General features: G+C 31.2%; 1 protein-coding gene across 2 annotated transcripts in view; it reads right to left on the bottom strand.

Annotated features, from left to right (window-relative positions):
- Window positions 1-267: 267 nt before the first annotated feature.
- Window positions 268-11,899, bottom strand: part of LOC143043612 (voltage-gated purine nucleotide uniporter SLC17A9-like) — a 28,006-nt gene continuing 16,374 nt past the window's right edge. For both annotated transcript variants that reach the window (XM_076215844.1, XM_076215842.1), the window contains exons 8-12: window positions 7,277-7,364; window positions 6,903-6,937; window positions 6,315-6,486; window positions 4,811-4,840; window positions 268-3,765 (exon numbers count right to left, since the gene is read on the bottom strand). In XM_076215844.1, the coding sequence (XP_076071959.1) occupies window positions 3,626-3,765; window positions 4,811-4,840; window positions 6,315-6,486; window positions 6,903-6,937; window positions 7,277-7,364 (465 nt within the window). In that variant the 3' untranslated portion in view covers window positions 268-3,625. The remainder of the gene's footprint in view (window positions 3,766-4,810; window positions 4,841-6,314; window positions 6,487-6,902; window positions 6,938-7,276; window positions 7,365-11,899) is intronic.

Genomic DNA, 11,899 nt, shown 5'->3' with positions numbered 1-11,899 from the left:
CTTCCCCCTTTTTTATGAATAAAACCCTGTACCCTCGGAAACATAAAATCTAAAATTTCTAAAAATCAAAAGGGAGCTCATGTCATTAGATATAAACAATTAACCGAAATTTCTTGCAAGTTGGTGAAAGCAATGTGTTTGTCCGAAAACTGGAAAATCACCCTTTTATTAATGGATAAAACCCCAGAACTCAGAAATGTTATTTTCAAACCTTTCAGCAGCAACAACAACAAATAGTACATGTACCATAATGGGCCATTGACAACATTATTACTTTTGCCATACTTTTTAATTTTGACAATTTAGACACATGTATTGATCATTTACATTATTTAAAGACAGTTCTCAATATATTGAATTTTAATATAAAATTCTTTGAATCTATTGAGAATAACTATAATGTAATTAAACATTACCTCCTTTACAAAATTGTACATTTGAAATAACAATATAAAACAAAGAATATGAAATAAATGAGTTTAATATTTGGTTAAATATTAGAGACAACAATAACAATTCAGGGTGTAGGGTAATCAAAACCAATCATACAAGGTTGTCAAATGGTGTTCAGTAAGGAAGGTAGTAGAAAATTCTGATTTTACATGATCTGACAAGTGTTACAAATATTTGATATACTGGAAATAGGGTGTACTGTGATTTGAAACGATGATAGTCCGTCGGAAGGGGACGATAAATAACTGTGTTAAGAGAGAGCAATATCTCTTGCACGTAAAAGACACCCTTGTAGATTTCGAAAAAAAAAGCAGGCTTTTGCCGCTACAAGGCAGTACTCACACACACAAAGTGGAAAGAGATTATATAAGTTGCAATAACTTTTTTTCTCAATCCACTATAAATAAATATGTTTTAACTAAAACTTTCTTTGGATTAGATAGTCAGAAAAATATTCTGCAATTTAAACAAACTCATTTACAGTGAAATCAAATAAAACACTGCTTTAATTGGTATATAAACATTAAATGTATAAGCAGGCACAAAATAAATCTAATAATTTGATTTTTTTGGGACTTTTATGTTGAAGTATTTGGCAACAGAATGAACAGTTATGTTAATCTTCACAAATTCTGAGGATGAGATACACACACATAACTACATGTATCTGAATGACGATGAAATACATATACCATTAACAATAAAACATAAACGGTTCCCTATTATTACATTACTTAACCCAACTCAAGATTTCATTATATCTTAAAAGCAACTACAACCCTAAAAGAACAATGGCAATGCATATCTAAAATAATCTTGTTAACATTGAATTAATATTAAAATAAATTATTTAGTACAAAAAGTAAAACTTGATTAGTCATTTTATGATGGTTTTGCAAAGTATACAGTGTACATGTGCATTTCCCTTTTTATAAGGATAAATACCCACATATTATAATTACCTCTTCTATATATAAAGAACTATACATTACCAGAGGTTCTAAATTAATAAATAAATACACAATAAATAATCACTGATGTTGAAATTATTGACTTTGTCATTATTTCAAAGAAAACATAAGTAGAATATGAAGTAAATTATCTAATGACTCAATAACAAACAAGAGATAACGCACTTATTTAGTCTAAACTATGGAATTCAGATGGGTTAATCCAACTTCACTCCCTATTTTCTTCAGGTCAAATATTGATAGTCAAAAACATCCTTAAGGGCATACTATACAGTTACAGGGGAGATAATGACGTTGCTAACATAAAACGTTATTTTCACTACGTCAAACTGTGACATATCGGAAAAGATGCATTATTCGATTGATTTTTATCATTCAAACTGATTTAATTTGAAAACGAGTGCATGGACCCCTAGTTTTTAAAACAACATTTTGTGTCATTTTGCAGGGAGATTATGTGGATCAAATCTTATAAAACTGTAAATAAAGCAATTTTTCTAATCTTGATATATATACAGCGAAAAAATATGTTTATTTCTCAATCCATGACCATTTGATAAATATGAGTAATTTCTGAATAAAAAATGCATAAATTTTTAGGAGACTTTAAATAGAAAATACAGACATTACAAATTATTTAACAAAAAACAATTTGTGTTTATCTTTTAAAACAAAAAAGTTATAGCTTTCATCGAAAGCAAATATACGGCCACAAATCCGAACTTTGAGCAAATATACAAAATTTCGACCTCATTTAACTCAAAAAGTAGCACATGAAGGTATATTTTTTTATTACATATTTGATTTAATCAGGCAAAAAATAGCCTATATGGAAATTTTCATCAAACTGTAAATGCCGGATCAAAACTGTATTGTATGCCCTTAATAAACTATTTTTTCTTTGATAGTGAACAAAATTTCATTGAAAGTTTATTATACAACAGTGGCAAGTAACAACATTGGCAAGTTATTTACTTACTGATTATCTAGCATAAATATCAAAATATACACATGAAAGGACTTGTGTGAAACTTGTCACATTGTAGTACAAACTCTAATTTGGTATAATTTTAAAGCATGTAACAGTTCACATCAAAATGAAATGTGTACCAATTCAAAAATAGATGGGATAATAGCTTCATGGTTTACTACCTTGTTTAAAATTTCCAACTTACGGTAATACAGGATGCCGAAATAGACAAATCAGAAAAGAAAGGAAATTAAAATTCCCCCTATTATTCAATGATATTAAAATTATGATATAATACAGTAAGGTGTGATAATAAGAAAACAATTCACAATTATGGGACCTAATAATTATCTTTTACGTTTTATTTGTTTACCATGATAAAATAGATGACATCATCATATGAGGAATTGTAGTTCTGATTTTCTGCATTGACAGATGAATTAGTAGCTGTACATAATCTACATATAACTGAGTATATCATTTTGTCAGATAAAAATGTAGGCACTGGTAACAACAAACAATGAATGACGACTAAAGCACTTATCATTTAAAATCTATATATAGCTATATAATCTATTGAACCATACATATAAATACACTTAACATTACTGTACAGCACTGCACTTAATTAAACAATGTATGTAATACACATATATTTTGTCACTGGTATGTACATTTTTGTAATTATTTATACTATATCAATCTAACCTGTTTCAGCACGATTTTTCCAAACTCCGGAAACTGATATCAACTTTTTTAATATATGAATAACATCTTTTCATGAAATTAAAAAGCAGAAACATTCATTATCAATAATTACAATTGAAATAAATAATAATTTGGTGAATCCCTGTGCAAAGTATACACGAGTATACAAAATATAAATATAAGATAATTAATTCAAACTACAGAATATGTTAAATGTTTATGATTTTTGCCTGATTACTTCTTCATACAATATATCCATTTACAGTCACATATTTTCAAAGATCACATCCTCACTATTTCACTATAGCTATCAATCTTTTAACAATATACAATAAAATTCAAACATACATTAATAATATCATTAACAATAACAATCTTAATATTGACCAATGGACGGACAACACCGTGATAAGTAAGACAACATGGCAGATTTGATCCTTAATTGGAATGACATATATATATTTATATATATTATATATAGTACATGAACACATAATTATCACTATAACAGCTATAAATATATTTATATTATCCGTTTCCCTGTACCGAACAGTAAGTAAACGATACAGCCAAAAATACAAACTCCAGCTGTCTGGTTAAATACTGCTGCCCAACTCTTGGTGGCCTCTAAAATGTGACCTGCCATATATACTCCAACAAAACCTGAAAATAAAATCAGCATTTCAATAATTTTATCCTAACTGAAGGTGAACAATGAGATTGCATGATTGCTTTTAAACCACTCCATTAATATATCATCTATTTATTTTTTCTTTCTTTTCTTTCTATAAATAGGGAAACACATATTTTTTTATAACTTTATATGGTCATTTTGAAACATGCAAGAACCGCACAACTTTCGCTCTGTGTGTTTGTTAGATGTCCATCTGATGAGTTAAGCCTTTTTTAAATGATGTTTATAGTCCCTTTTTATGTTGAACTGTAACACCACTGTCCCAAGTTAGGAGGAGGATTGGGATCACCCTATAAACATTTTTAACCTTGCCACATTCTGTATGTATGTGCCTGTCCCAAGTAAGGAGTCTTTTAATTCAGTGGTTCTCATTTGTTGATCTCTAAGATATTTGTTTTTCATTCATTTTTTGTACATAAAGTAGGCTGTTATTTTTCTTGTTTGAATTGTTTTACATTTGTCATTTTGGGAGCGTTTATAGCTGACTATACATTATGGGCTTTGCTAATTGTTGAAGGCCGTACGGTGACCTATAGTTGTTAATTTCTTTATCATTTGGTCTTTTGTGGAGAGTTGTCTCATTGGCAATCATACCACATCTTCTTTTCTTATATGGCTACATCAATGGTTTCATTAGAAATATATAACCATGGAATAACTTGTGACAAAACATTATTTAAAGTCAAGGTTTATTCAAATGAGCAAACACACCCTCTTTTTATAATACTTGACAGAAAATATTACCCTATATCAGGTTATTTTTTATCTGAGGTTTTCTTTACAGTTTGTACCTTAGATGGGGCAGTTAAATCTTCACTGTGCTCATTATAACGTTTCATGTCCTTGTACAATGCATATAAATGAACAATGAAATGCTCCAATAAGGTATGTTTTCTTGTAACATGTGTTCCAATGAAATCAGCAAAATAGACACACATGAACATTTTGTGATATACAATACATATGAATATGATGTGTTACAGTTAAACAAATTCTGAACTGAAATAAACATACCTGGTATTGCACCTGCCATGTTCATTATACCTGTAAAAATAATCAAAAATTTACACAAGCATTCTGTTCCTTTTTGAATGACATAAATGTGGAGTATGTATCAAATAATATAAAATACCTAGTTTCAGGTTCAAAAGATGAAATAAACATATTTCATTGCAAACAAGAATAACTTAATTCCTTCAATTGTCTCTTTTCCAAAAAAATTAAACAAGTATATCTATAACACAAGAGTGCACACGCTGAAATGTCTCGCCTTCTATACTAATCATTGATATTATGTTGATAGTCCTAAGTATAAAGCTAAGCTTTAATACAACTGTCACATAAACTTAACATTAACCAAGATAACTAAACAAAGACCAAGGAACCTTGAAAATGAGGTCAAGGTCAGATGAACCATGCCAGGCAGACATGTACAGCTAACAATGCTTCTATACAACATATATAGTTGACTTATTACTTATAGTTTAAGAAAAATAGACCAAAACACAAAAACTTAACACTGTGCAATGAACCGTGATAATGAGGTCACAGTCAAATAAAACATGCGCGACTGACATAAAGATCATAAAATATTTCCATACACCAAATATAGATGACCTATGGCATATAGTATTAGATAAAAAGACCAAAACTCAAAAACTTAACTTTGACCACTGAACCATGAAAATGAGGTCAAGGTCACATGACATCTGCCCGCTAGATAGGTACACCTTACAATCATTCCATACAACAAATATAGTAGACCTATTGCATATAGTATGAGAAAAACAGACCAAAACACAAAAATTTAACTATAACCACTGAACCATAAAAATGAGGTCAAGGTCAGATGACACCTGCCAGTTGGACATGTACACCTTACAGTCCTTCCATACATCGAATATACTAGCCCTATTGCTTGTAGTATCTGAGATATGGACTTGACCACCAAAACTTAACCTTGTTCACTGATCCATGAAATGAGGTCGAGGTCAAGTGAAAACTGTCTGACAGACATGAGGACCTTTCAAGGTACGCACATATCAAATATAGTTATCCTATTACTTATAATAAGAGAGAATTCAACATTACAAAAAATCTGAACTTTTTTTTCAAGTGGTCACTGAACCATGAAAATGAGGTCAAGGACATTGGACATGTGACTGACGGAAACTTCGTAACATGAGGCATCTATATACAAAGTATGAAGCATCCAGGTCTTCCACCTTCTAAAATATAAAGCTTTTAAGAAGTTAGCTAACACCGCCGCCGCCGCCGGATCACTATCCCTATGTCGAGCTTTCTGCAACAAAAGTTGCAGGCTCGACAAAAATGGCCTGCTTGACAAAATAAATTGAAACAACACCAAATTGATAAGTCTTTCTTTTCTGTTTCACTCTACAACAAATGTAAGTTTTTAACGACCTTGACTGGCTATACAATATACAGCCCTTGCACGGTCGTCTGTCACTCTAGATCAACCAGTTAGAAGCATTATTGCACCATATTCTGTACTTACCAAACACTGATCCAGCATGTTTGGGTGCTATATCTTGTGGGTTTACAAGTATACCACTATTATGAAAGCCACAACAGGCCACTGCAATGGCCATACAAAATAATGCACCACCAAAAGTTGTCATGTATGATAATAATATCAATCCTAAAGCTGTGCCACCCAAGGAAATAGTCTGAAAAAAATCAAGAAATAAGATATACAGATTTAAGAGTGTAGTTATGCATGATTTCATATCAACAGGTTGGGTACTTAAAGTTTGTTTTCAGTAACTGCAGACTTCTATAATTTATTGTCATTATCTATTTTACAGTTATGATTATGAAAGTGGTGTTGACTTGTATCATGTGTACTTTTTATGTACTGGTACCATTTGTAGTCAAACACAAAATATATAACAGCTAATAAAGAACCATTCAGATCACATGCACAGTCAGGGCTGAGTTGAATTTATATATGTTAAACAATGAACAAGTAGTAAGTAATTGCAACAACTTACAGAGTTCTTTGAGCCTACAATAACTGAAAGAAAACTTATTCAAATATAAAGGAAATAAATATAAAAGAGATTTCAATAGTTAATATAAATACCTCAATAAATTTTCTTACAAATGTAACTGAATAACCTGAAATAAAAAAATATGTAGATATGATTGTCAATGTTCACATAAAAGACACCTAGATATTTTTCTGTTTTATTTATATTTTCTTTACAATTTTAAACAGCAATTGGGTGTAAAAGAGCATAGTCCAATTAAAAGCAAATATTGAACAAAAACATTTTCTCTGTAGCAATTCTAATATTTTGTAAGGAACTTTAAATTGCAGTTTGGAATTTTTCTTTAATCCATAAAAATATTTATTTATTAAGATCAAAATTCCTTCCGTTTCTGTAGTTACAACTAAAGAAACTTTCAAAATCAGATTAATCTTATTTGCAGTTAATATGTCCTGGTAAAACAAACCTTTTTCTAGTAAATGATCAGCCAACCAGCCACTAAACACTGAACTAAACATGGACACAATCCATGGTACTACATTAAATACCCATCCCTAAAATGATAATCAACACAGAATTAAACATGGACAAAATTCATGGTACTACATCAAATACCCATCCCTATACAATAATCAACACTGAACAAAACATGGACACAACCCATGATAATACATTAAGTACCCATCCCTAAAATGATAATCGACACAGAATTAAACATGGACAAAAGTCATGGTACTACATCAAATACCCATCCCTTATAAAATAATTAACACTGAACTAAACATGGACACAATCCATGATAATGCATTAAATACCCATCCCTAAAATGATAATCAACACAGAATTAAACATGGACAAAAGTCATGGTACTACATCAAATACCCATCCCTACAATGATAATTAACACTGAACTAGACGTGGACACAAGTCAATGTAAAACATTAAATACCCATCCCTACATGATTAACACTGTAAGTACTACCAGTACATTAAACACCCATTCCTACAATGATAATAACGTTATTTCTTATAAATTCATAATAGTGAAAATATATAAAAAAGAAGATGTGGTATGATTGCCAATGAGACAACTATCCACAAAAGACCAAAATGACACAGACATTAACAACTATAGGTCACCGTACGGCCTTCAACAATGAGCAAAGCCCATACTGCATAGTCAGCTATAATAGGCCCCGATAAGACAATGTAAAACAATTCAAACGAGAAAACTAACGGCCTTATTTATACAAAAAAATGAATACATGTATCATTCAATTCTTATCATTAGCTTTTTCTGATGCTAATGTAATGGAATGCCAGTACTTTCAAATGTTTTAGATAAAGAAAGATGTGGTGTGAGTTGTTTGTTTTTTAGTGCATTGTTATTGTGTTTTCATAGAAAAGTGAAAAAAAATGAACAAAAAACAAATATGTAACACATAAACAAACGACAACCACTGAATTACAGGCTCCTGACTTGGGACAGGCACATACATAAATAATGTGGCGGGGTTAAACATGTTAGCGGGATCCCAATGTCTGTTTAAACAATTTCCTGGTATTTATGAACACTTTAAACCATGGCATCTCTACACAGCGTATCAGTGCTTTTTTTTCTGAATGACTTAAAAATGTATACTGTTTCAAAAGTATAAAAAATTGTAAATTCAGAAATTATAACAAGCATTTTATCAATGAAAATAATGTGAATAGTGGAGTATTTCATTGAATTATATGATACAAATGAATTTTTTTCCCTGAAATCGCAATAATTAAGCCTTGTATTTTTTTCCATTCTTAAAAAATTGCAATAATAAATGCATGCAAGCATTTTGGTGTTGTTCTGACATGACGTCCTGCATTCTTAGCTGACCTTGTACTGGGAGTGAACTTTTGCCAGATGTGACAAACTTTTGTGACATAGTAGTATCATTTGGATTGGGATTGGCTGTTACCTTGACCTTTAAGTTATGAACTTGACTGAAGGTTCAGTACATTGTATCACACACATCCTGGAGTGTTGGACATCTCTGTGATGAAGAACTCAGATCAAAGCAGTAACTACTGGCTATAGCCAAAATAGTCTACTGTGGATTCATTTATTTTCGTGGGTACCAATTTTCGTGGATTAAAGAAAACTTACATGTTGTGGTTCACCTGTACCCACGAAATCCCAGAAAATTGGTATCCAACGAAGAATAGTGAATCCACAGTATTACAAATATTGATAAGCCTCACTTTGGCCTTCCAGATTTTGCCTATGGAATATGGAACCTTGAAATTTGTGTATGAATATGTAACAGGATGTGACTTGAAGTATTCCTACGCCAATTGCAAAATTGTTAAATACAGCATTTTTCTGGGTTTTCTTTAAAAAAAGTTTATAAATAATCCTTTCTGATAGACACATAAACCCAATCTGTATGACAGTCAAAATTTGTCAATAACAAACCATGATAAATCTACTCTATTCTAAAGACAAAACAAACCAGGTGCTCCGCAGGGCGCAGCTTTATACAACCGCAGAGGTCGAACCCTGAACAGTTGGGGCAAGTATGGACAAAACATTCAAGCGTGATACAGCTCTGAATTTGGATTGTGATCAAATTTTTGACATTACATGGTTTTTTTTACACAAAACAAATGTCAAGATTTTACAAATCAATTAAAGATTTCTTCTTCAAACTTTTTAAATCTAAAATTAAATAGTTGACACAGCATAGGTTTCTGACACAGAATGAATGTGGTCTAATGAACTTAAAATATTTTTTTTGCCTTTGAGCAATTCACTATGCTGTTGAATATTAATCCTCTCAAAAAAATGTTTGAAGAAATTTTCTTTTTATTTATGAAATCTGAAATGAGAAAAATTTAAACCCCCCCCCCTTTTTTTCACATCCCCGTTTCCCTTTTTCCAAAACTGATATCAATTCAAATTTCTTATGGAGTTTGCAACAATAACTACTCTTTTAAATACATCATAAAATATTAAAATGTAAAATAAAGTGCTTGTTATCACTGAATGGTAAAGATTGGTTGGTAGTAAAAGTGAATATACATTGTTTATTGTATAAAACAATAAAAAAACTTCATCAGCAACATTTTATATTGGCAAATTTCCAATGAAGTTATTTACATAAAGTTATTGGCAAATAAAAATAGAAAATGACATCATAGTCATGTCTGGCAAATGTCCAACATACATTATCTAAAAACATTTTAGATAAGATAAGGAAAAAAAGCTTCATCAGCAACATTTTATATTGGCAAATTTCCAATGAAGTTATTTACATAAAGTTATTGGCAAATAAAAATAGAAAATGACATCATAGTCATGTCTGGCAAATTTCCAACATATATTATCAACTTCTATTCTATACAAAGAAAGATAACTCCAATTGAAAATTAATTGCTATTGCACAATATTGTGCAATTAGATATTTCTTGCTATTGTGCAATACTGTGCAATTGAAAATTTCTTGCTATTGCACAATACTTGATATGGAATCCTGATTTGGACCAACTTGAAAACTGGGCCCATAATCAACAAGAGGCTGTCACAACGACAGCAAACCGGATTTATTAACATTTATTTGTGTCCTGGCAATATCACAAGAACCATTACTGATGAATGGTGAAAGTGAAAATCGTCAATATCAAATTTGACCTCCATTTTGTCATCAGTATCAACATTTTAAAATTTGAAAAGCTTAGATTGAATGGTTCATGAGTAAATGCAACAACCTGAATGGAAACGCCATTTTACGATCTTTCAAGAACCATAACTCCTGAACGGTAAAAGTCAAAATCGTCATTATTGAACTTGACCTCTATTTTGTCATCAGTAACAACATATTAAAATTTCAAAAGCTTTGGTTGAATGGTTCATGAGAAAATGCACGGACACGACGGGACAACTTGACCTCCATTTTGTCATCAGTAACAACATATTAAAATTTCAAAAGCTTTGGTTGAATGGTTCATGAGAAAATGCACGGACACGACGGGAAAAAACATTTTTCAATCTTTCAAGAACCATAACTCCTGAACTGTAAAAGTCAAAATCGTCATTATTGAACTTGACCTCTATTTTGTCATCAGTAACAACATATTAAAATTTCAAAAGCTTTGGTTGAATGGTTCATGAGAAAATGCACGGACACGACGGGAAAAAACATTTTTCAATCTTTCAAGAACCTTAACTCCTGAACGGTAAAAGTCAAAATCGTCATTATTGAACTTGACCTCCATTTTGTCATCAGTAACAGCATATTAAAATTTCGGAAGCTTTGGTAGAACAGTTCATGCATAAATGCACGGACACAACTGGAAACTCCATTTTTCAATCTTTCAAGAACCATAACTCCTGAACGGTAAAAGTCAAATTCGTCATTATTGAACTTGACCTCTATTCTTTCATTAGTAACAACATACTAAAATTTGGGAAGCTTTGGTAGAACAGTTCATGCGTAAATGCACGGACAACTCCATTTTTCAATCTTTCAAGAACCATAACTCCTGAACGGTAAAAGTAAAAATCGCCATTATTGAACTTGACCTTCGTATAGTTGTCAGGAATAACATATTAAAATTTTAAAAGCTTTGGTTGAACGGTTCATGAGTTAATGCACAGACAACATTTGATTGCCGCCCGCCCGCCCGCCCGCCCGCCGTACATCCCCAAATCAATAACCGACATTTTTGTCACAAAAATCCGGTTAAAAATCAAAGTACATATTTAGATAAAGCATATCAAATAAGCCCAAGAATTTAATTTTTGTTAAAATCAAACTTAGTTTAATTTTGGACCCTTTGGACCTTAATGTAGACCAATTTGAAAACTTGACCAAAAATTAAGAATCTACATACACAGTTAGATTTGGCATATCAAAGAACCCATTTATTCAATTTTTGATGAACAAAGTTTAATTTTGGACCCCCATTTGGACCAACTTGAAAACTAGGCCAATAATTAAAAATCTAAGTACATTTCTAAATTCAGCATATCAAACAACCCCCAGGATTCAATTTTTGTTAAAATCAAACTAAGTTTAATTTTGGACCCTTTGGACCTTAATGTAGACCA

The sequence above is a fragment of the Mytilus galloprovincialis genome, chromosome 1 (assembly GCF_965363235.1).
Source record: "Mytilus galloprovincialis chromosome 1, xbMytGall1.hap1.1, whole genome shotgun sequence".
Taxonomy (NCBI): Eukaryota; Metazoa; Mollusca; class Bivalvia; order Mytilida; family Mytilidae; genus Mytilus; species Mytilus galloprovincialis.
The sequence above is the reverse complement of the archived record's forward strand: the minus strand, read 5'-3'. Positions and strand labels throughout refer to the sequence as shown.